Genomic DNA, 27,517 nt, shown 5'->3' on the forward strand with positions numbered 1-27,517 from the left:
ACTTCTCATAAGTCCTAGCAAATTTTTGAAAATACTAGTTTTGAGTAACTTCTTACTATAACCAAGTATCTTCTCAAACTTCTTATTTCTTCTTTCAGCTTATACAGCTTAGAATTTTCATAAATCCTTATGTGTTTTCGAACTTCAATATGTGCAACTTCTTGTCACATAAGCGAGATAGCTCATTAGTTCTTCTTGAGAATTCATGACGATTCTTCTATGGCTTACCAATGACTCATCATGCTCTTAAGCATATGATTCATTATTGGACATGTGCATGATTATTCTAATGGCGGAAACATTAGTAATTTTAATCATGTAATCAACCATTCTTAGGTTCAATGAATGACCATGACTGCTTATGGTAATTCCATTTTCATCGATAAGAATAACCTACGTTTCTCGTTGATTTGATGTGCATATCTCAATGCCTATCCAACATCCCATGATGTGATTGGATTCATCTTAGTCCATTTTCATCCAGAATTGAAAACTCAAATACTTCTTTGAGAAGATAGTACTAGCTCGTCATTCTCAATGAGTAATGAGTTATAAATTTTACAAGATGATAGCTCCCACTAAATTTCATGTCTTCACATGATAATTTCAAACTCCCACTCAATTCCACATGTTTCGTAATTAACTACTTAATCGAAACATTTCAAGAATTGAAATACATTTTGCTTTGCCAAGTTATTAAGATAAAACCATATATGCTCCCAACATATCCTTTCAAAATACCTTTTTGAAAAGGTTTCAATCTTAAACTTATGAAAAGAGATTTTAATCTCTAACTCATTCATTTTTATAATGATGCGTAGCAATGTCATTATTTAAAGGTGAAAACCCATTTAATACACGTCCTTCTCTAAATATCCTTTTCGGAAGAAGGTTTAACCATTTCATTTTCATAATGAGGTTAAGTAATGACACTAGCATGGTTAACAATTAACTTAGCTCTTGTAGACATCGGCATATCTTTTTTTGCAACTTTTAGTCATAAATCTCATTTATTTTCAAGGATGCAACTTTGTTTCATTTAGGCTCTTAAGTAAATATCAATATTGAAACTCTATTTATATCTAGGTCATAAAATAGCAAAATCTCTTGTTGAGACTTTTCTTTAGTCATTTTCTATCTTCTTTAGTCATTTTTTATCAAAACTTTCTTTTGGTCTCCTCGTGTAGTTATCTTAAGAACATATTCTTTTGATTACTCACTTGGTCTCTTTTGTCATGTAGATCTCATCTATTCGAGACCATAGATCTCATCTATTCGTGTATACTATCTATTTAGGTATACAAATCATTCTTTCTTTCGAAGATTCTTTGTGTCGTCATTTTTCTCCCACTCTATCTGTAGAATAAATACACTAGATATTCAAAGATAGCTTATGAGACACAAATAATGATTTTTGAAGTAGAAGGAGGACTATCTCATATATTGACTAATAAATTTTAGATTTGATGAGTGTACTTGGTAATTGACATCCCTTTAGAAGAGTTCATCAACTGAACATCACTTTATAATTGATCATACACAAGCCTTAAGCTTGTGGACATATAATGAATCCCATCATTATAGTTGTCTATTGGATCACTTTAAGTAGATGATCATATGTTTCTATGTGCAAGCATATAAAGACGAATTATTAGAACAAATAAATACGATAAAAGGGGTGACTTGGGTTGCAAGCCAAGCCACCATAATCCAAAATACAACCATTGTTTAGAAAGGATCAACCATTTCCATGTCGAACACGGAAATCAAAATAGTTCTAAAAATTCATAACATTGAAATAAAGACAATAAAAGCCAAGCTTCATCGGTAGCTACTCCTAGTTCCTTCATGATTTCTCAAGCTTGCTTCTCTTTTCCTTTGTCTTTGCTTGGTGGAGGCCCTATTTACAATAAAAAGGGGATACATTATCACAACTTTGTATCAAAATACCATAGTTGAATTAGAAACATAAAAGAAATGATAGTCATTTACCTACTGGAGTGATCTTTCCAACTTTGATGTCACCAAGATACTTGGAACAATTCCTCTTCCAATGTCCAACACCATTACAATAATGACATTTATCAAGAGGACCCTTCTTGGTTTTGGAAGTGCTAGCTTCAAAAGTCTTAGCCTTGGTGGACATGGAAGCTTGCCTCTTACCCTTTTTCCCATTCTTCTTGAACTTCCATTTGCTCTTAGTGCTTATATTAAGCACATCCTTAGGTGGGTTAACATTTAGCCCCATGTCTCTTTCGGCTTGCACAAGTAACTTGTGCAACTCTTCAAGTGACACGTCCTTGTATTGCATATTGAAATTCACCCGGAATTGTACATATGCTTTAACTTTGGATAAGGAGTGAAGAATCCTATCAACAATGAGCTCCTTGAGGATTTCAACCTTTTGAAGTTTCAATGTCTCGACTAGCTCCAACAATTTGAGCACGTGAGGGCTAACCTTTTGGCCCTCCTTAAAATCGAGATCAAAGAATGCCGAGGCCGTCTCATATTGGACGATCCTCGGTGTTTGTGAAAACATTGTCACAAATTTGAAATAGATTTCATTAGCGGTGCCCATTTTAAAGGCTATCCTTTGGAGATCCGCCTCCATAGCAAAAATCAACACATTTTTCATAGCGGCAGACACTTTGTGGTAAGCCTCATATGCTTCCCTAGTGGCGGCACTCGACCTAGCATTAAGTTCGGGTGGAGAGGCCTCGGTGAGGTAACGAAGCTTGTCGTCACCTTGGGCGGCTAATTTGAGTTGGGCATCCCAATCGGAGAAATTTGACCCATTCTTTTCAATTTTACAACGATCCATGAAGGATCGGAGCCATGAAACATCAGTGAGAGGTGCGGCGTTGGTGTTTGGTGCGGCCATTTGTTATGAGAAATAAAAGTGGTCTATAAAACAAAAATAGAAGGAATAAAACACTTGTCGTTTTTTTTTTAAATAAAAATAAAAAAAATAATAACACTCGTAAATTTTTAATTTAAACAAGTTTTATTGCATTTATCTAGTGACCTCTACCCAATTTGATAAATGATTCCAAGACCCAAATTCATATTAACTTAGGCATCGGTAAAGCCGAATACAACCCTCATCAATATAACTCGGTGGATTAACTCTTTAATCGATTCTACTCTTAGAACTCTTGGTCGATAAATTTATATTATAATTTATCTTTAGCCCGAAACACATCCGGCAACCGTCGAGAATACTTTCGTTGAGTTCAACCCAAATTTCGAATAAATGTGTCCATGATCCAAATTTACATCAACTTGGGCATCGGTAAAGCCGAATACAACCCTTATCTTTATAAATTCGGTGGATAGACATTTATCACCCACTTCCCCTACGTAGCAAGGTTTGTACCCCGGTAAGGCCGAGTGCACTCCCTCACGAAATAGATTTTCATGGTTTCTAATTTTTGGTAAGGCTAAGTCTCAATTGTTTATTTTAGCGAGAGGTCATGTCAATTTATTATCTATCACGTTTTAAGTGAACTAAAGCGGTGAACTACGATAATTGTAATTGACACGGTCGATTTACTCGATTTAAAATGCATGTTTAGTTATGGCGATTTAGCGATGCATGCAACATATAAATAAAATGCAAAGCATAAAAATAAAAATCCTAGTATGGCCTTCCTAAATTAGTAAATCTAATAAACTATTACAAATTTGAAAACCAATTCCTTTGGTCCCTTGAACTTCGGTCTTGGCACGCATTTCAAGGCAACACTTTCTTTGATGGATCGCTTTCTCGAGTGGCACCGTCTTCAAGATACTCCGGAATAAATAAATTACAAAATGAGTTACATAATTTCCTATTATACATTTGTAATTAAAATAAAAATAAATCTATTAAATTACAAAACGGTGATACTAGATCACAATAATTACAACCGAATCGATATTCCCATACATTTCGGGTAATATCAATTAAAACTAAGGCCATACTAAGTAAAATTACATAATTCAAAAAATTACATAAAATTAAAATATGACATTCATAAATAAAATGCAGCATTATAATATGTATGAGCATGCCAAATTTTATGCTAAATCGCCTTTAAGAGCCAATATCGTATATTAATCGGTTTTTACGGATTTGCGTGATTTAACTTATTAGAATCACAATAATTACATAAATTCATATTTATGTACAAGTTAATTACCCTAACCATCTTATGACTCAAAATTAGTCTCCACTAACATTTGACAATAATTAAAGTTGATTTCTTCATATTGTTCATAAATGGACCCAAAAATACAAAATTTATGCTATAAACTTCAAATTAAATCATAAAAATTTCAAATAATTTCAAAATTTGAAATTTAAACTCATGAACATTCTGGAAAAATACCATGACACTCATAATGTTCAAAACTTAGGTTAAAAATTTCGAAAATTTATCGAGAAAAACAATGTTGCGGTTTAACGATTTTAACAATTATGACCATAAAAATATGAGAAAAATTATTTTTATCAATTTTTCAATTTTAGATCTGAAATATATGATAAAATGCAACATGTGACGTTTTTCCTTTAGTCATGAAATATGTTTTAGCATTATTACTAATTATAGTCACTATTTATGTGATTTTTCATCAAAAATTCATAAATCATGCATAAAGACTTCATTAGCCAAATATTTTACATACATCTTGTAAAATTGTATGTGACAACATACTAAATTTCCATGATCATATTCGAAATATAACTCATATTAACCTATTTACCCATTTAAATAAGATTTTAACTTGAAAAATCCATATTTCGAGCAATACAACTCATTTTATCATGAAAATTTACAGGCCATCAGTAGATAATATATGTGAAAACATATCCAAATACCACTGAAAAATTCGAAGTTTAGCTATTTTTCGTCCAAAAATGACATTTTTATCATAAAAATTACATTTTAATGCCAATATTATATAAAATGAACAATAAAATCCATAAATAAACCAAAATGTCCTAAAAATCACTTAGGACCATAAAATTTTAACATGCAAGGTTATTTTTAGGTTAATCTTCATAAAACCAAATTAATTAGTTTTGTATGTTAATCATATAACTCAGAAAAACTATAAACCGATTTGCATGCAAACAACCTAAGGCTCTTGATACCGCTTGTTAGGATTTACTAATTCCATTAATTTACATATTCATATATGTTCAAATTTATTTAGTCATAAAATAAATCCTAGATCTTATGCATGCAAACATAAATAAGATAAGAGAAGAAATCGTCACTTCTTACTATTGTAGTTTCGGATTTTTGGGCACAAATGAGTTCTCCTTCTCACTTGTTCTTGAGCTTCTTTATAATGGATGAACAAAGGATCCAAAATAGAATCCCTCCCAAAAGTTTATACCCAAGGTAACCTCTTAAAAGACTAATATTATTAGATCTAGAACAATATTAATCTTACTAAAAATGACCCAAAATATTTATTTTGCTCTCTTGTTATTCGGCCAAGAGAGGAAGGAAGAAGGAGTAATTATCTCTCTAAAATTTCTATAAGTTTTAGATGATCAAAAAAATGAATATATCACACTAGTAATTGTAGTGTATATTAGAAAAATAGAGTAAGAACCCTTGGCTTTTACCATGCAAAACCGGTTGGAGGGGAGGAGGGTGCCCAATGCATGAGCTAGTTTTTCTACCCAAGAAATCATAGGTATGCAAGGCTAAAACTTATGGGTAATCATTGTGTTTTCCACTTAAAAATAATTAACACAATTTAAACCTTATACTCCCTCCATTTTCGGCACTTATATAAAATAGGAGGTCCATTTTATATTTGTCATTTGTCAATTGTCACATGTTACTAGTCATGTGTAATTGTAATGTATTTTTAACATATTAAAAATCAATGTATTAGTAAAAATACGTCATGTACAAAATCGACTTAGTAATTCATAATTACTTGTACCAAAACGGTTTATCAACTATAAATCACAACGTCTTGTATTTATAATAAATTATTCATTCAGTTTCAATTGTTTCGTAAACAATAATTTTATCTATGTAATAAAACAATTTAATTACTTAGACCGTATCTTACTTAATCAAATTACAATAAGACACGTCAATAATACTCACAAAATCGTCCGTCAATTTTAAGCAATTTAATTAACCCGTATAGACATATGATCAATTAAATAATCAATTAAGAGTGTCACCCTTTAGGTATGACCTAAGGGGATCAACTGATCACCACCGTCGCACGACAGTAATGTCAAACTCTAGTCAGCCAATCATTACCGATACGTGGGGACCAGTTGACTGTAAAATATTACATCCCACATGTATTCATAAAATGAGATTTAAACATGTGATCATCATGATCAACAGTTGTGATCGCATTATTGTCGGAGGACACATATTCCAACAGAAGAATGTCAAGGTAAGATGGTTATTTTGCCAAATGGTGATAAGGCAAAGATTGAAGGGATTGGTGAAGTTATGGCGAGACTTCATGATGGCCAAGTTAGAAGGTTTGGTGATGTTAGATACATACCAAAAATTATTAGAAATTTAATCTCATTGGGTAGATTAGATGGATTGGGTTGTACCATTCATGTTAAGAATGGTATTTTGGAGGTCACTAAAAATGGTAAGGTGATTCTCAAAGGTAGAAAAGGGAAAACTAACTTATTCACATTTGATGGAATATGTGTTGAAGATGGGTTAGTGCAAGAGGAGGTTTTCCCGGGTCGTTAAGGTTGGGTCGCTCCGCTTGATGATGGACAAGTCCAAAGTAATGTTGGGCTTAAGGGGAGGTTTGTTGGGAATTGTAACCCCAACATTATTATATTATGATAGTAACATATAGAGTCTTTATGTTTAGATATGTTTTATGTTACTTGTACTAGTATTTACACTTTAGATGTTAGAAGTCATTAGTAGTAAATATTAGGAGTTAGTGTTTTGTATGTTAAAGGCTCTTAATGTTACTAGATAAGTTATGACTTAGAAACTTATATAAATAAGGGTCATAAGTCATGTTGGATTAGTAAGAGAATGTATGCTTAATATCCCGAGTTAAGCATAGTTGGAAATCTTAGCTAGTAGCTAAGTGTTGGAGGATTGATTGTATTATTGTTAAGGTTGAAGAATAATAATACAAGGTTGAGTTGTGGTTAAGTTCATAAAAAAATATTGTGTCTTTGCATTTTATATTATTTGTACCAAAAAACCCCAACAGTCATGTTGCATACTCACACACTTTGAGTTGTGTCACACTTTATTTATTGAAACTGGCGTTTGTTTGTCTGTGTAATTGTCACCTATTTCTGGGGTGGCCTGTGTCGATCCATAGGATATTTCCGGTCATATGGAGAGCAGGTTAGGTATAAGTTTGCTTGTTGACGTGATCAAGATTTGGGCCGCGCTACGGACTTTGGAGTCGAGTACATAGTCACTAGGTAAATGACATAGTCATAAACGAGTTGTATTTCATCTATTCATTTGTTTGTTTGTAATGACTAAACTTGTTATTTATTTAATAAAGTTTCTTAATTGTAATTCTGATTTCACTGCTTCGGGAAACCGAGATGGTAACATTTCCTAATTACCTTGGCCGGGTAAGAAGGGGGTGTTACAATGTCATAACTCACAAGGCTTACATATGAATTAGTCTTTTTTTTAATCTGTTTACCAGTTATTACAAATTTACAATTATGATTGGATAGTGATAGCTTCTCTTGCTATTTTGCCATACCTTGCTCAGGTTTAGTCTTTGTTGTTTGTGTTGATTTTATTATGACTTTATTCCATTGATTGTGGGAGATCCTTCTGTGTGTGGTATTGCACTAGTTAGATTCATATTTGTACGTTATTCACTATATTTGATGTCACCAATAAATGATGTAACTTATCAAACTATGAGGGTTTAATTTCAGTGGTGTTATTATTTAGACGGGCATGCATACATAGGTTCGCTCTTCTCAAACCAACGTTTTTCAAATGCTAGCCTATATTATCTTCTAGAGCTCACTTCCTAGTTTTCTGTGTTCAAGAGAAATCTCAGTTTTGTGCATATTCATCTCTTTCTTCAAACATTGTTGGCGGGGATGACACACGGTTGGGTGGTGATAAAAGTGTATCACCTACAACTTCAATAACTAATGGTGGTTATTCAAGGTAAGCGTGTTCGTTTAGAATTTTTTTTTCTTTTTTTTTGGAATCAGTTTAATTATTGTGGCATTGGTTCTGTATTATTGTCCTATTTTCTTACTCTGGAGTTAGTACTAGCCATCCTCAAAATACTACTTCAATGTCCAAGTCTTTGTTATTAATATGGTTGTATTATTGTATCTCTTTTATTTCGAGTAGACAAAGGTGTGTGAAACTTGTCTAGATTTTATGATAATGAGTTCTGTTCGAATTTTTATAGGAACATCCTTAGGTAATGGTTGGAATTCTTAATAGTTTTGGGGGTGAAACTATGGAACTGAAGGAGGCTGAAGAAGAGGGGGGATACCTCACTGATTTTCGAAATATATTTGTAGTGTGCCTAAGCTGTGCTGAGTGTTTACTCGGGCAAGAGGTGATCCAATCTCAAACGCTTTAGTGCTATGAATGACTATTTCGAGATTTGGGCTTGATAGGGTACGCCACTTCAGAGCTTAAAGACTAATATGGTCTCCATGACGCAGAGGATGCATCAAGGTTTTAGTCAACTGATCAAAACCGACTTGTTAACAGAAATATGAGGAAACTAGAGTAATTGATGTGGTCGAGGTCGTCACACGCTCAATCAAACACATTTGTATTTCTCAACAAACAACTAGTTACTGGTTAAGTCAAGGTCGATCAATGGGACAGTGTGCTTTGGGTTATAAGTCTATCTATGTCAATTTATGCTAGTGTCACAATTGATTTGGGTTTGTAGTTGTGTTCTAGACTAATGCAAACAATAAAAGGAAGAATGTAAACAAATGACTGAAAGTGCTAGGATATCATGGGTTCATAGGGGATTCATGGGAGTAAATCATACAAACATGTTCTCAATTAGATGCAAGCACTTATTATTGTGATGGGATCGAGTTAGTGTATATCTTACAATCCCTAAGAAGGTTTGGGTCCCGGAGCCGAATCGATTAGATTGTACAACACCTACAAGTTGACTTAATCCTTCCTATTCAACTCTATGCATGGTCTAATGAGGCTCGAGTTGGTTTATATGCTTACAAGCCTCACTGAAGAGATAGGCGATGGATCAAAAAATGCAAGGATTCATAGGCTCGCATTTCATCAAACATAACATGTGCATAAGTTGAAATCACAACAAGCAAGCAAATTAATTATGAGGACATATTAGATTAAGCATAGATCAATCCCCATGTTTGTTTCCCCTAATTCCCCATTAATCTTAGCTAAAAGACTACTCACTCATGATCAAGTTTAACATGTTAATAAGGTTGTCAATCATACTAACAAGGCAAAACATGATGAATAAATGATGTGATTAACAATAATTAAACAAGAGTAAAAGGGGTTATACCTATATGAGATGATCCAACTAATAAAGCAAAGAATAATAGAAGAAAACTTGATTGATTGATGAAGAGTTGTCAATTATCCAATAATAACCCAATAATCTTCAATTACCCAATAATAATAAACTTGAACAATGATTAAGGAAAGATTAATGTGTAATTTGTGGAAAGATTGAAATTAATCTATTCTAATCTACTCCTAATCTAATCTAAGGAAGGTTTTCCTATGCTAAGAGAACTTCCTTATGTGGGAACTCTCTTTGATTATTACAAATAGAGTATATATAGTGGTACATCATTAGGTTAAGCAAGGATAGATTAGTAAATAACAATGCTAAGTGTTAAGTAGGGAAATGCGAAGTTTGGACTGCTACTCCTAACACGATCCGCCCGTCTTGGCTTGAGGCACGGTTGATTCTGCCAAGGGATCCGCTCGGATTGCAAGGAAGACGCCCGGATCAAAGCTCCCGGATCCGCTCGTCTCGTGCTCGGGCCGCTCGGATCTGGACAAGGCAATCCGCTCGTCTTGTGCTTAGGACGCACGGATCTTGGCACAGTTTTCCACCTTTTTGCTTTTAAGGCCTATGATCTACGTATACTCTTTATTCTTACTTCGTTGGTCGTCGTTCTTGCCTCCTCTTCATACTAGTCCATCCGAGATCGTCAACAAGCTTCCAAATATACGCGAGAGACGGGAATTCCGCCTCATTATCTTCTTTCCTATACGATATATAAAATGCACTAGGAAAGCAAAATAGAAGGGATTTGACGGATAAAATGGCCAAGAAATGTTATATTAGTATGCAAAATAGGTTCAATTAGGGGACTAAATGTGTGCAATTAAGAGTCACATCAGTAATTTAGTACTTTATTGATTTTCCGGTTGCAACTGGATTGTTGGAATAAATTTGCAGTAACAATGTAAAAGGAAAGAGATAACCGATTCGTAGTGACGTGGTATGAGAGCCACTGCCTTGAAAACTTTATTTCCGGTACGACCGTGGTGGCGATCAGCAATTGACCGGTAGTTCCCCAAGGATTTACACTACTGCACTCAGGCACGCCCACTCGAGACTGAGAGCATTGGAACGATAGAATATTTCTTTACCCAGAAATTATAGAGAATAGAAGAGAGGAAGAGAGAGTTGTGTTGTATTTCTGAAGTGAGGAAGAGAGCTCCTTTTATAGGAAAACGAGAGGAGCCGAGGAGCCAAAACGGCAGCACGGTCAAAGGCGCAATTAAGAGCGCTCTTAATTACGCAGTTAAGAATGCTCTTAATTATAGAATATTGATTGTGTACCTGGACACTTCTCTATGAATGTACCAGGTCACTTCATCCAAACAAAACACGCAGCTCTGGCCCAAAAAGATAGGCACAGCCCGCCATAGGCGATTGCCAAATCCCAAATCCGAATCCGAATCCGGGCCGGGCCGGGCTCGTGCGTGCGAGCTGAATTAAGCACCTCGCAAGGCTTCCACAAAAGCCTCCCATGACCCACTAGTGATATGGTATGAGAAGGGTTGTTATATAAACACAAGAAACAAGCTTTTCACTACCAATGTGGGACAAATGAAAAATACTCAAGGCATAAAAAAGCCCCTATTTTCCAACAGTTATCAAAGGTAACACTTTGGTGATACAGTCTAATGGTAGGCATATGTAAGGTCCAGTACTTCTCCACATTCAAAGTTACATTCTTACTAAAGAACGACTTAAATTACATACTCTATTCTTTATGCATGCATATTACTAGGACAATTGAGTTCTTTTGGTGTCTTGGAGATTGTATCATGGAGTAATACTGAAGTAGTTTTGTCGTTGTAGAGGTGCATGCAATATACGTTTTTTTGGTCTAATTGATTGTGTTGTGTTGACATGGAGATGTATATCTCAATGGGATATCTTTTAATTTGTACCTCTACCATACTGTCAGAGATTCTCTCTTGCATGGCGTATTCTTTCAATTTACGTATTTGAGATTGTCAAATTTGATGTGCTTTGCAGGGGAACTGATACAAAGGAGACACAAGAAAAAGAAATTGAAAAGACATTATGTGGAAGCATGAAATCCGTGGTGAACCGATTTATCAACATATGGCGCAAAACATGAATTATTGAATTTAGTTAGATAGAGGCTGATAAGAAAGTACGTGTTCCATGAGACCAGATTAATAGGGAGGAAAGCATCAGAGAGCATCATCTAACATTCAAGAAATGGGCAATAGAAATGGGTCGGCGGATTCTTGAGGTATCCATTGTTGTTTATATATATCAAATCATTTTAGTTAATTATGCCTTAATTAGTTGTTGCAAATGATAAGTTAGTTTTGTTGAGTGGTGTATTTAGTCATCACCTATTTATAAGGTGAAAGCAATTTTACCCCCGTACGCGGGTTAGTCTTGTTAATCTGTTTGATCTTCTCCCATATTTGCAGAAAATTTTTATTACAGCGGTAGCAGATCATGCATCTGCAACAAGCCCATCAAAATTGTTTTGGTAAAAATTTACCGATTATGAACTTTTTATGTGAGTGATAGTGAGTATCCTAAATGCCAATTATGTCTAAAATGCAAACGATAGGTACGACGAAATAAAGACAAACGAAAAGAAGGACACGAAGGATTTTTGGTGACGCGGAAAACCCGGTGTGGGAACAACCGCGGGGGGAGTCGGAATCCCGCCAATTTTGTACTATAATCGAGATTTTGTCAACAAGTAAGGAAATACAAGTATAATATTGCTAGAGAAATATCGCCAATCGTGGATGGATTTTTTAGGAGTGAAGTGTTGCTCGTTCGTACTGATGAATGCCTTGAGGGTTTCTCTTCTCATGCTTATATAGTTGTAGGAGTCGGACTTAGGGTTTTTTGAGCTGCTTCTGCTTCTGTTGCTAAATTCTTGGTCAACTCCCTAAGGAATAGGGGTTGGTTATTGACTTGGTCCTTATCTTCTTTTGCACGTGGGCTTTTCAGTTTACACAATTTTGTGCTTGTTTACTTTTCAATCCCATGGTCCCCTTTGTGTCACATCATTGATCCCTATTTCCTTTCACCTTCCAATTACCATATGCCACGTCGCCTAGTCCACTTACCACTTCTTCTGCCAATAGTATGACGCCATGTCACAGGTGATAAAAATACAATTTTTATCCCTAACAAAAATTTAAAATTTAGACTAATTTTTCCAGAATTTGTAACTTTTTTTTGATATTTTTACAATTAAATAATATTATGTGAGGGAGATGCATATATGAATTATGATGTGTGCAGTGAAAATTTCCCTTGTATTTGAGATAATGAAGAGACGCAAATTTTCATTTGCAAGGGTTGTGAGCTATGATTAGATAAATACGACCATAATTTTATTATAATAAAAAGTGACCAATAATTTTTATTAGAAAATGGTCATATTTTATCAAAATATTATCACTTTCCCAATCGTAACTTACGACCGTCACAAGGGAGACTAATGTCCTGTTCTTTTGGACTGAAATTGTCTGAACTGAACTGAACTGAACTGAACTTAATGGAGCTGAACTGAACTGAAATAATAATAAAAAGATTATACTAATAATAATAAAAATAATACCAATAATAATAATAATAATAATAAATATTATAATAACAATAATAATAATAATAAATATTATAATAATATTATTCATTAATAGTATTAATAATATATTAATATAATATAATAATAATAATAATAATAATAATAATAATAAGATATATAAGATATATAAAAAATAAAATAGTAATATAATATAGTAATCATAATAATAATATATTAGTAATATAAATGATAACATTAATAATAATAATAACAATAACTAAAAAATAAATAATAATATAATATAATAGTAATAATAATAGGTCTAATATAATAACTTATTAATATAATAATATTAAATAATAATAATAATAAATTTGTGATTAATAATATTAATAATAATGAATATTTTAATAAAATAATAAATATAATATAATTACTTATTAATATAATAATATTAAATATAATAATAATAATAATAATAATAATAAATATGTTATGAATAATATTAATAATAATGAATATATTAATAAAATAATAAATATTATATAATAATAATAATAATAATATTCGATAAATTTTTATTCGATAAATTTTTTTCGCAAAAGTTGATTTAATTTCCATTTTTTTTGAATTTATCTTTATAATTTAGTTTTTCACCAAAAATGTTAGTAAAAAGCTTTATAAAATAGCGCTATCATTCACATTTTATCTTAATTATAACTAAATAAGATTAGGCGAGTATGAGGCGGGTAAGATGCAAAATCCATCCCCGCCCCATTACTCATGACGGGTACAATTTTTCTACCTGTACCCGCCCCACCACCCGCTAAAGCTCTACCCATCCCCGTTTTAACTGAAGTGGGTGTGGGGCGGTATCCACTTATACCGCCCCGGTGACTTCCCTACTAACTGGGAATAGTGGATGGGTGTAGATAAACATCCTCGAGTCAAGATATTTTTGCTATGAATGATTATATTCTAGAAAAACCGGCGTATTGGTGCTTGTACAGGAAAGCGATTCAAGAATGGAAAGGGAGAAAATAGCAGACCTCAAATTGTTGATAGATCAGTTCAAGTCCCATCCTTCGCTTCTCCACACTCCTTCCCTGCACTTCTTCCGCAATTACGTCCAAAGGTCAACCCTTTTTTTTTCAAAGTTTTCGTCTATTTCTTTCACCATCATTTGATTTGCTCTTCTTGAATTATCTCTTTTTTCTTGTGTTATCATACAGTTTGGGCGCAGCAATTCCTCCAGACTCAAAATCCGTGAGCACCCTTTTCTTTGCTACTCCCTCCGTCCCAATCGTTTGTTAATTATAGTCTTATTTGGAACATTCTAGGATTTGAGAACTACTAGGGAAATTACCCTTACTTAAATTTGGTGTAATAATGTTACTTATGGGACTGGATACCTAAATACTCCTACAAAACTTGTGCAAGCCACTCTATCTGGATTTACTGTCGCACTATGTTGTTGATAATATTGGGAAATTTGAGTAGAAAAAATGGGACGAGCTTAGTCGAATTAAAATATTGCATTGATTTAGCTGTCTTTGATTCCTATCATTACAAGGCAATGGTAGTACACTTAAGTAGAGCATCTGGATAATTATGATTCATAATGGAAATAACAGAAATGTAATTTGCCGGCATCTTACAAAAAAACGAGCTTTTCACAAATAAAGGCATATTTTCAAATTTTCACTTGTGTTTGTTGGAAATTTTAGGTTTAATATTTCTAGACTACAGTGGCATGATATATCTTGTGCTCTTATGTTTCTTCTTTATTTCTAGACTACAGTGGCATGATAAATTTTAGGGATATTCTACGTGTACCCTTGAGTTTTTCAGTTTTCTATGTTGTATCCTTACAATTTTTATATTCTACATTGTACCCCTAAACTTCTTATTTATTTCTCTATCATGACCTCCTTTAACTCTCCATTAACTTTCTCACTATCAAACAACCGTTTTTTGACCTTTATTCTGACTCGTTAGTGTTCTAACACCATCCTAAGTGATAAGTATCACAAATCACTTTCCATAAGCATAAATTACTATTAAAAACCTTAGTTATGATTCATGAAATGATAATGGAGATTTTATGAATTTTTATTTAGATTCGTATACTATTTGGTGGGTTAATGGGTAATTTGGCGAGTTAATAAGTAAATGAGTAGGCTATGAGTAATTGGAATGGTAAATAAATGATTTAATAGATCAATTAAGAAAATAACATATTAAAGACAATAAATAAGGTCATGGTATAGACTAATGTATAGAGTTCAGGGGTACACCATAGAATTTCAAAAATGTAGGGGTACACCATAGAAAACCGAAAAACTCGAGGGTACACCGTAGAATATCCCTAAATTTTACTACTCCGTATTATGTTTCTTCTTTATTTTGTACCTGTTGTGATGTTTTTCGTGCACATTTCATTTAGCAAGATAGGATTTCAATTCCCATTTTTGTAATTGAGAACTGAAAATTCTTACAAATGTTTACTCCCATGCTCGTAGTTTGGTACCTTGCAATGAATTTTTTGAGTAGTTGTAAAATTTCTGCAGTGTTTTTATATTACCCAAAATTGTTTGTGGTAAACATACCGACTACCAGAACTTCCTATTTCTGCGCCCTTCCGCTTGGAAGGTCACATCCAGATGGAATTGAGTAAGTATGATAAGCTTTCGAAAGGGATGTTTAGCCAATACAAGCTGTGTTTGTAGCACCAATACAAGCTGGGAAAGCCTTCATATAAAGCCTTCATATACAAGCTGGGAAAGCCTTCATATATAGGCTTCTTACTTACCCCAAACATATTCGGCAGGGTATTTTGAAGTGGTTTGTCTCTGTATATCGCTTTAGTGGCTCTCTCATGAGATGACTTTTTGATGTGTCTGTATACCGCTTAAGTGGTCCTCCTCATGAGATGCCTTGTTGATCTGTCCTCAATAACAGTTCTAATATTTTATATGTTTCCAGGTGGTCTCATTGTGTCCAACGTTTTTCTCGATGATAATTGTGCGCATTTCTGTAGATGTTTTTGGGTTGAAATGATAGAAATATCTTGTTCTAGTCTTGGTAATTCCGTTTATATAATATGGGACTGAGAGCACTCCTATTTTTAAACTGCAGAGTTCTCATGTATTACCTGATGATGAGTCGGAGGATGAAATTGTCGAGTCTGATATTGAGTTGGATGAAACTGATGTTGTTGAGCCAGACGATGAGCCTCCTCTCAGTGTATGTTGAGTGTATATTGTTGAGCCAGACGATGAGCCTGCTGTCAAGTATTTGTCTAATCTCATTTACGATTGATGTGTCTCCAGATGGGTGATCCTTCAGCTGAAGTCTCTGATGAAGATCGAGATATGGCCCAGACATTGAAATCAAAGGCTTTGGTTGTGTTGGGTGAAGGTATGTATTTCCTTTATATTTTTTTTGTTTGTGCTCTTGATCTCTAAAAACAGCTCCGAAGTATGACACATGGTATTAAAATGCGTCATTGCATAATGTAGCGCCCGTTAGGTAAATGGAACTTGATGTCACTGTCTCATTATGCCCGTAAGAACTGGCTATATTTTTTCGCTGTGAACTGATATTTAAAAATATTGCTGTTCCTTAACTTGTGCATTTGGACACGTTGGATGTGTTTGGTGACGATCAGTTGTGTACTTGTGTTGCATCCATGATATCGTCGTACCGCAAGGTTGTACCTTATCATGACTAATCTGCATGATTTTGATAGGTCAATTGGATGAAGCATTGGGTCTTCTGACGGAAGCTATAATTTTGAACCCATGCTCAGCAATGTTATATGCGACTAGAGGTCTGGGCAATTCCTTTTTGTCTAGTCTTGTGCTTCTTGCCAATTTATTTATCTTAGATGGGTTTCAAGAGGACTTTGCTTACACTACTATTGCTCAAGTTTGTCAGGTACTGCACTTCTGAAACTAAAGAAACCCAATGCTGCAGTTCAAGATGCTAACACGGCTTTGCAGGTTGGTACCTAACTTGTGATTTGTATTTTCTTTGTATCTGACTTTGGTAGTGTCTCTGTCTCTGGTAGATTTCTTTTGACGGGGCCAGCTATTGGGGTTTTATATGGTCTTGGACAGGGTCCGTTGATAAAGAGACCTAAGCCTTCTTCAACCTTCAAATATGTTGTGTAAATATAATTTAGTTTTCTTATAATCCAGTCAATTTGACATTTAGAACAAAACCACTCTAATTCTCTAGACGGCCCTGTCTTTTGTTGTGCCATCACTTCATTTTTCTGTGACAGTAGCTGAAATATGGACTAATGTAGATCAATCCCGACTCAGCTAAAGCATACAAAGTACGTGGAATGGCAAAGGCTATGTTGGGCAAGTGGGAAGATGCTGGCAAGGACTTGCAGATTGCGTCAAAGTTAGATTATGATGTGGAGACAGATTCTGTTTTAAGAAAGGTAGTTCAGAGATTCTTCTTATATCTTTCTCCTATAAAATCTCTTTTTAGTTGTTTTTCTAAATGATACCTGAGAATCTGATACTCAGTCTGGACATCTAGGTTGAGTCAAACACCAACAAAATTGACTCACATCGCAGAAAATATGAACGTTTGAGAAACGAAAGGGAGTTGAAAAAGATTGAATGGGAAAAGCAGCAACAACATGAGGCCCAGGTTAGTCTTGGATATTGCTGCCCATTGTTCTGGAATAAGTTTCATTGCATTAGGTCAATTGTTGCCTTCTAACTGATTAGTGGTCTAGATTGTTTTGAATTTCATATGCTATGCATAAAGCGGGAGAACCAATTTATTTGGAATTACTCTCCTCAAAAGTCAGAATCCTGCTAACTCTAATTATGGTTCTTTAGGGATAAACACTCAAAATGAGGTTCCTCAACTTCCTCGTTTAATTACCTGTTTTTTTTAAAGCTTTTTCAACGTTAATATACCAATTGAAGAACATGACAGATTGTCCCAGTCTCTCAGAAGCATAATTATGCTTACGCATTAGGATTGTAGGGTATGATGTTTTGTGAAGGTGCTTGGCGAGGTTGTGTGAGTTGAGGTGGTTGATTATTGTAGTTTTTCTTCCCCACTGATTGGTTGAAACCCGGGGTTCATGAGATCATATCGTTGTTGCGGAGAGTGTAGGACATTTGTACTCAAAACTCATGCTGGGATTTCTCATCTGCTAGTTGTTTTGGTGGGAATTATAGTTTTTGAAAGGAGGCTTATTATATTAGTAGTTGAAAGCATTCACCTATTACATGTTGTAAGAGTTAAGAGTACATCCCTCCTTGATTTACAACAATTGCACACACTTCAAAGTTGTCGCCAATCCTCCCCAAGCCTCACCTAGAGAGATTTGATTCACATGGTGTAGCACGACAGAGGAGAGAGAGTATAAACTGGCTGCGAGCTTTTGACTTCTGCACATTATCATGATATCTAATCTCCTTGTTAACTCTCGGAGTCTTTACATTGGCATCCAAATCCTCTTCGGAGTTAAGGTTCCTCCTTGGATTAGGCTTTCTTGAATGGTAAATCTAGTAGAAACGTGCCATTTTTCAATTGGAAGCTTATCATTTTGTTCCCCACATCGTCAGTTCAACTACCCACAAAGGCCTTAGCCATCTCTTTCCATCTTGGAAGGAGTGTTTAGAAGAAGGTTTGAGTTGTCAACAATGGCGGGATTTCTTTATGCGGACACTTGCCTAGTAAATCTCTTAATCAATTCTAAGCCTCACTAATTCTTCTTCAATTTGTTGAAATGTTTGTAGTTGATACACGTGGCTCATTATTACTCGTTAAGGAACGCCTTAGTTAAGGTATCCCCAAGTGGTGAATGTTCCGGGAGCTCTTTGCCTCGTCTCTGAGGCTTAAGGAAAATAATATCGAACGAACGGTCTCCTCCGACACTCCATCCGTCTTCATCAACGCGAGCTCACATTTTCGTAAAATTCAAATGTCCATGGGGGTTGTTGGTTGTATGACCATGAAATTTTTTTTTTATTTTTTATTTTTTATTTTTAATCACCCTTATTTGCGTGTGGTGCTATTTGAAGTTATTGAATAACCCCTTTTGCATATGATCGATGTCGTGTCTAGATTGGACCTACTATTATCATGTAAAGAAATAGTGATAGGTGGTATAAAAGGTAATCGTTTAAGAGTTGAAGGTAACGATTAAGCACAATCTCACAAAGAGTGACTACTACTACAACAACAACAACATCAGAGCCTTAATCCCAAAATGATTTGGGGTCGCCTGACATGAATCATCCTTTAAAACCGTCCATGGGTGAACGTACACCTAAAAATGCGAAAAAAATAGAAAAAGAAAAATGAAAAACAAAAGGGAGAGCGAACCATAATACAAAAGTCAAGGTAAACTTGTAGGTTTTAAAATCGAAGTCCGGATTTCTTTTATAAAAATTTAAAATTTAAATCGAGAATAAAGATTAAAACGATTTTGAAAACCGAAGTAAAATTTAAGGGTTCGGAATACCTTAAAAGTAAACCCAGTAAAATATATAAGAAAGGCAAGGCAATGTGAGTAATAAGTTCCATAGTAATTTAATTTTGAAGATAATAGGGTTTATAATGCAAGTAGAAAGAAAAATCATCTTAACAAGTCCAATACCATTCCATGTAATAAGCGTAAGTGAACTTTTCATTTCATGGCTAACCGTCTAAGATCATTTATTGCCTGATATACATAGTATCAAATCTCCGGTCATTGTCCGTGTGTTGGTGGTTGCGGCGTAATCTCACTAAATGCAGCCAATATCACCTATAAATGAGTAAAATGCGGTCGCATTGACGTCTAAATGCAGCCAATATTGCCTATAAATGTAGTAAAATGCGGTCGCATTGACGTCTAAAACTTTGATAACTTAGTCGAGAATCGGTGTTGTAGATATACCTCATAGTGGGGATGTAAACATGGTGAGTTGCTTTACTTATGCATCCAAGGAAAGGGAAGGGTAAGTTCTGCAATGGTGGTGCCAAGGAGGAGCTAGCAAATCGCTAACAAACTCAAATTAAGGATAAAGAATATGAGAGTGCAAAGTATCCCCAATAGTGTAACATTCATCGTAAAGGACACTATATGAACAATAAACGTTACCTTTGCCTAGAAGTCCAATACCATAGGTGATATGTCTCCCCGTTGACTCCTTATATCATCTACTTCTAGGCAAAGGAAATATCAACTCATACATGCAAGTAAAGGGAATATTCTTGTTTAGTGTTACGTTTAAACTTTATTTAAAGAGCTTCCTCACTTCCCAAGGCCTGATGCATATTCAACTTAGCATGTAATTTAGTTATGTTTTTTTCCCTCTAATCACCATTTTGTTGTTATGCAAGCAGCTCAGCTCAAGTCTTTGTTGAAAGATGGTATGGTGCCTCTCTCTCTCTCTCTCTCTATATATATATATATAGAGTAAAGTTCATATAAGTCCCTTATATATTTTGAGTCCTTAAGTCTTCACCATAGCCCTTGGATCATCCAATATGGATGGTGAAGATTGAAACCAAAAAGCACCATTAACACTAATTTATCACTCTCTCCTACCCATTTTAATTAATCACTAACAACATAATTAAACACTAATGCACTACATATACTTTCCACTCACACACTTCTCTCTCATCTCACACATTTCACTACTCTTCTCTCTCAAACCCCCCCCCCCCCCCCCCCCCCCCAAAAAAAACCCAAAAAACCAAACAAATAAAAAACCAAAAAAATCCAAATAAATCATTTACTCATCTATTTCTCATTCACCACCCACCTACCCGACACCACCACAGTCGCCAACCCCGCCGCCGCCGCCACCACCACCACCGCCGCCCCCACCACCGCCACGTCGTCATCTTTTTTTTACGTTTTTTTTTTTTACTTGATGTTTGGGTGTTGTTTTTTATTTTTATTTTTTTTTCTCCTTATATCGTCTTGCTATATAATATTGTTTTAAATTTGTGAGTTTTTTTTAATTTTAATCTTAGATCTACTAAAATAGATCAATTTTCATTGACCCGTTTTTTTTTTCATTTCCGTTTTTTTTTTTTTTTTCAATTTTGATGTTTTGGTCTTTTTTTTCCGGTTATTGACATCCTTACAAATTTTAGTGTGATTTTAGTACTAAATCTATTAGTTATGAAATCTCATTTTTACTTTTTTCTTGTTGATATCACTTTGTTAATATCCGTCTTGTTATATATATTTGCCAAATTTCGTATTTAAAATTTTGTCTTGGTATTGTGTGATTTACGATCTATTAAACTTACTTGTTCGGTTAAAATTACACTTTTGTCCGTTAAAATAACACTTTTTTCCGTTAAAATAACACTTTTTTCGGTTAAAATCAGAGTTGTTTTCCTGTTAAAATTACATTTTTTAACGTTAAAATTACACTTTTTCCTGTTAAAATTACACTTTTTAACGTTAAAATTACACTTTTTTTCGTTAAAATTACACTTTTTTTCCGGTTAAAATTACACTTTTTCCCGTTAAAATTATACTTTTTTATGTTAAAATTACACTTGTCTTCATTAAAGTTACATTTATCTCTATTATTAAAATTACACGTGTATCTAGATAACATATTTGCGTAGCTACATAGCTCGTATTTTTTGTATCACGTGGGAATAAACGTACCTAGGAAGGGAAAATATCGTATCTGCGTTGTTATAAAATGTATTTATAATTTATGTAAAAAGTGTACATAGGATAAAAAAATGTATCTAACATAGTTATAAAATACATCTAGAATTTACGTAGAAAACGTACCTAGGATGGAAAAAAAAATGTATCTACATTGTCATAAAATGTATGTAGAATTTATGTGAAAAACGTACTTATAATAGTGTAAAGTGTAACTGAGAATTTATCAAAAAAAAAAAGTATCTAACATATATTTTAATGTATCTGGTAATTGTAAAAAAATTGAAAAAAGATGTATCTGGATTGTTATAAAGTGTATCTAGATACATTTTTTTCCAATTTTTTAAACATCTACTAGATGCATTAAAATACATGCTGGATACGTTTTTTTTTCTATAAATTCTCAGATACATTTTACACTATTATAGGTACGCTCTTTATATAAATTTTAGATACATTTTATGACGATGTAAATACATTTTTTTTCTATACTAGGTACACTTTTTATATAAATTCTAGATACGTTCAGTCTTTAGCACCGATAATGGTGTCAAAACTCTACATGTCAGGATTATCTATTGTCCTGAAAATCCTGAAAACACTCATAATCCCCATTCTAACGTACCCATTTAACAAAGCACAGCAAGAAACCGCATTCTTTTTCCTCGTCCTATCAAACACACTTTGTGAGTCTTTAGCATGCTCACATTTCCCGTACACATCGACTAGGCTAATCCCAACTATTATATCCCATCAAGATCAGTCATAATCACTATGGCATGCCCTTGCTTCAATCTCCCTAAGTTTCCACAAGCAGTCAAAATAGAGCCATATGTAAATTCATTGGGTACTAGCTTATGTTTCCTCTGCATCAAATAGAAATACGTCGAAGCTTCCTCATATAACTCATTCTTGGTCAGGCATGAAATAACGGAAGACCAACATACCGCGTCTGGTTCAGGCAATTGATCAAACAGATGGCGTACGCACATTAGCTATTCACATTGTCCATACTTATCAATTAGTGCGCTGATGGTAGTGGTGATTGTGGCGGTGATCACATTTTCCACACATATCAACTTGGTGTGCCGATAAAAAACCGATGAGCACGATGGCCGGAGTGAAGATGGAAAAGAGAAAGATATAAGGGAGGAGTTGTATTGCAAAATGAACGTCGACTTGGTTATTGTGGCAGTGGTCACGCAATAATCGGCATCTGATGGTGGTCGCCGGCGTAGGTCTTGGTGGTGGCTGGTCGGAATGTGTTCTGGTGGACTGGTGGCGGTGGATGGGGGATAAAGAAGATTAAGTTAGGGTAGTGTGTGAGGTGTGATTAATAATTAATAATTGGGATAGTGAGCATTGGTCTCAGCCGTTGATTGTTTTTAAATCAAATGGTTGTAGGTCGTTCTCACCGTTCTCACCGGATCCTAAATCTATAGTGAGAACGACCTAATTAATAAATGTTTAAATAAAAAACCAAATACGCACCCACACTAATACACACAGGTCATCTCATCAATACTTCACCTAACATCTACCATCGGTCAACTCCGACAGTTTTCACCGGCACCAACTCCGTAACCGTCGTCCCCCGTCGCCACCTAAAGACTCGCACTGCACCGACGACACCCACAACCTGATTACGGCCACCACGTAACGACTTCTCTTCTCGCCCCTTCTTCTTTCGTTTTCGTCGGTCGAATTAAGGTTTACTAATGACATCGATTTTGGTGACCGGAGCTCCGACTACATCAAAATCATCTCCTTCCTTCCTCGCCGGAGATTCTCCTGTTCGTTGCCCATTCTTAATCATCGTACCTCCTTGAATTATCCACAACACCGGAGATCCGATCTCGTACCCAACGTGGTATTTAAACATAAATTAAACCTTATGTCCAACTTTTTCTAGCCTCAAATCTGCATATCCCAAACATATTCATCTCCACGCTACATATAATCTACGGTGACCCTCGTTGAACACTCTTCCTCTTCTTTAATATTCTCTACAAAATCATGTATCTACACACTAAATTGATGTATCTTAAACCAATTTTAATGTACCTAATAACTAATTTGGTGTATCTATGATAAGATACATTAAAATAGTCATAAGATACATTAAAATAGTCGTAAGATACAATAAAAATTGGTGTAGATATCAACAACTTCCAATGCATCGCCGACGATATAACTAGACAGCAATTCCCCCAATTATTATTATTAGGCTTTATATGTTAATCACCAATCAATCAACGGTTGAATCCATCAAGGAATCAATCGATCGATCATGTCAAAACTGCAAAATGGGATTTCAAATGATTCGCCATAAAACGAGGACAAGCTTACAATTTCAAACGCTGTGAACAAGCTCTTCCTCCATGCTTCGGAAATGCGAATGATTGCCAGAATTGGTATCGTCAGTGTAGCGGCGTCGGTGGCATGATTGTTGGGGTACGATGATAAGGAAAGGCGCATAAGGAGGGACGACGATGGTGGGTTTAGTCGAGAGACTTATCGGAGCTCCGGCGGACTGGTGCTCTTGGTGTTATATGGATGTGGCAGGTGTTATTTGGGTTAAATAAAGTATGAAATGGAAAAATGGTGCGTGATTTGCTTTTAGGCTGAGATAGTTTATATTTAATCCTAATCTCTCATATTAGTCTAATCTAATGGTGGATATGCGTTCTCACCGTTCTCACCGAGTGGTCGTTCTCACCGGATCTTGACTCTCTCTCTCTCTCTCTCTCTATATATATATATATATATATATATATATATGTATATATATATATATGTATATATATATATATGTATATATATATATATGTATATATATATATATGTATATATATATATATATATATATATATTTGCAGTTGTGGATATTCGTGAAACTATGGGGTTCCTCTTTTCTCCTCTTAGGCAACTATGGGGTTTCTTGCCCATAGTTACAAATATCCATGAATCCCCATTCTGAATTTTCAACTAGGTGGTTTCTTGCCAAAAATAGATGTTTGATAATTTCAATGCACTTATTCTCAGTACTCCTCACAAGATAGGAAGATGAGCAAACCTTTCTAAAATTTGAAGCCAGATTATTGTAAGCCAGCCTTGTTTCAGCTTTTATTGTTGTTTAGTTAAGAACTAGATGATTGCCTTGGGTAAGGGAAGAGCTAAATAGGCCTCTTTACAGGCACTTGGATCCTGACAATGACGATGATGAGAATAGTTGGATCTTTGTTTGATTTTAAATTAGATTGGTTTGAGTTTCAACTGACTTTTGGATCGAGAATCCCAGGACATAGATGTGTACCGAGACAAAATGTAGCTGTTTGGTGCAAGTCATAGGTCTGAAGTAATTAATAGGTCGATATTGATGGGGACCTGGGTCACTATCATATCCAGCATAGTAAATGGATGTTTGATTGTTCGATTTTATGTTGTTGCATCAGCTATGTCTCCTATGTTTAGGGAAAAAAAACCCCGAATTTTCAGCATTTTTGAAATGTTTCAAAGTCAGTCCCCGTAGTAATGGGGGATTCAGATATATATATATAGCTGTACCTATGTGGTAGAAAATAAATAGAATTGTTTTCAGATGAAAAAGAAGCGTTGAGAATTATATGCACCCAACCTATTTTCATGAAAAAGTAACAAGATGGAAAAGTTGTGTTGAGAATTATGTTGACGTAACCTATTTTAGAAGATATGGAACACAATCTAAGTAAATTTTAATGAATAAAATTAATTTATGTGTTGGTATATCCGTATATAATGGAATAAATCAAAATGGCTCACTAAAGTGGCTGCTCTTCTTTCTTTTGTGAAGTAGCGGTCCTTCAATGCAGTTCTCGACGCAATTTTCATCTTGGGTCATTCGGAAACAGCCTCTTTGTGTTGCTAACACAAGGGTAAGGCTGCGTACATCCGACCCCCCTTACCCCACAATTTGCGGGAGCCATTGAGACACTGGGGTAATGTTGTTGTTGTTGTTGGTATATCCGTATATAGCTTTATCTGTGTTAGAAAAATATATAGCTTTATTTGTGTAAGAAAAATATATAGAAATTTTAATGTAGCAGTCTTACCCTTTCGTTAGCAACACAGTGATTGTTTCCTAATGACGCAAGATGAAATTTTCTCGAAAACTACATCGAGTGACTGTTACTTCACAATAGAAAGTAGCAGTCTTACCCTTTTGTTAAATTAATTTCCATGAATATTTAAATTAATTTGTGTTTTTGTAACTTCTCAATTCCAAATTCAAAATTTTGAAAGTAGTTTTCTGAAATATAAGTATTGGAAGGTGTTGATGTTAAACAATATCCTTTCTGCCTTTCTGCTTGGTGTTTAATGTTCAACAATATCCTGTGCGTGTCGCCGTGTCTCCCCTCAAAATAAAAAAAATAAAAAAAATATCCTGTGCGTGTCTCTCTCCTTGGCGTTTAATTGTCTTTGTTTTGATCACGCAGGACATGTAATCGCAGTCCATTCTAAAACTGAACTCGAAACCAAGTTATCTGCTGCTGGAAAGCTGAATCGTCTTGCAATTTTATACTTCACTGCAACATGGTGTGGACCTTGCCGGGTCATTTCACCTATCTACTCTAGTTTGGCCGGAAACTATCCACAAGCCGTCTTCTTAAAGGTTGACATAGACGAACTTAGAGACGCAGCTGCAAAATGGAACGTTTCTAGTGTTCCTACCTTCTTTTTTGTCAAGGATGGGAAGGAGATGGACAAGGTCATGGGCGCGGATAAAAAAACACTTGAAATGAAGATTTCACAATACGTTTGAGGCTATTTCTCTCGGTGCGTTTTGTGCTTAATGTCTATACCTTCGTGTGATATTGATCATGTCTCAAAATTTTAGTCTTAAATGTACCAAGAGTTAAGAGTTGATCTGTGTATCCAACTATCCATGTCGGTGGTTTGTACCAACAGTTCAAAGATGCGTTAGAAGAATTCGTCTAACTGTCTAGCGGTGAGATAGTGGACTCCTAGTTTCTTGCTTGTTTGTTGGGTTGTCCTTTGGCAACCCATTGTCCCTTGATATTGTTGCCTTCATTTGATTGGTTTCCTAAATAAGATTCGATTAATTTTTTGTTTCGGTGAAAAGAGGTGGGATTAACCCAATATAACGATACTAATACAAACGTATATTGTGCTCATCCCGAAGAAAAAGTGTGACCCTTTGGTTATACAACAAAATAAAAACAAATATTAAAGCACAAAAATGTGGGATTTTAAAAACTTTAATAAAAAAACCCCGACGTCACTAAATCATAAAAAACAAAACATAGCGTTAAAAACATTTATTCAAAAATACAATTTAATTGAATACGAGGGACCGTCTTTTATCCCTTGGAATCTCACATTTACAAATATAAGACGTGAGTCTAAACTATGACGTTAGGGGTCAATCGTCCTAGGTACAATGCTCGCTAGTTCACTCGCCAAAACACCGTATAAGCACCAACCTGCAATCTCTTTATTCATTAAAAATGAAGGTCACAGGTTAGTGGAGAATAACTCGAGGTTCTCACAACCATATTACACCAAAATCAAGAATTAAAGTAAGATACAAGTAAACAACATAACATATGAATCATATAAGTAAAGGATAAGAGATAAAAGACATGAATAAGTTATTCCATGTTATGAGTCCGTTATTTACATGTTTTGACCCTCATTTTTCGTACCTTTACTTCCATACTTTGAGCTGTTATTGAGTTTTCTAGCTAACTTTGTCTTTCGAGGCTTGGTATTGTTGT

At 34.7% G+C, this 27,517-nt stretch overlaps 1 protein-coding gene across 2 annotated transcripts; it reads left to right on the forward strand.

The window, feature by feature from the left end:
- Nucleotides 1-13,840: 13,840 nt before the first annotated feature.
- Nucleotides 13,841-26,861, forward strand: LOC141605695 (TPR repeat-containing thioredoxin TDX). Of its 2 annotated transcripts, XM_074424567.1 has the most exons (10): nt 13,841-14,210; nt 14,308-14,341; nt 16,214-16,321; nt 16,408-16,495; nt 16,827-16,907; nt 17,015-17,079; nt 17,388-17,528; nt 17,630-17,743; nt 20,441-20,470; nt 26,216-26,861. In XM_074424567.1, the coding sequence occupies exons 1-9, from the start codon at nt 14,101-14,103 to the stop codon at nt 20,462-20,464; spliced, it is 765 nt and encodes a 254-aa protein (XP_074280668.1). In that variant the 5' UTR covers nt 13,841-14,100; the 3' UTR covers nt 20,465-20,470; nt 26,216-26,861. The 2 variants fall into 2 exon arrangements, with proteins under 2 accessions (XP_074280668.1, XP_074280669.1); XM_074424568.1 differs by lacking the exon at nt 20,441-20,470 and having other exon boundaries at nt 14,019-14,210.
- Nucleotides 26,862-27,517: the final 656 nt, after the last annotated feature.

The sequence above is a fragment of the Silene latifolia genome, chromosome 10 (assembly GCF_048544455.1).
Source record: "Silene latifolia isolate original U9 population chromosome 10, ASM4854445v1, whole genome shotgun sequence".
Classification (NCBI taxonomy): Eukaryota; Viridiplantae; Streptophyta; class Magnoliopsida; order Caryophyllales; family Caryophyllaceae; genus Silene; species Silene latifolia.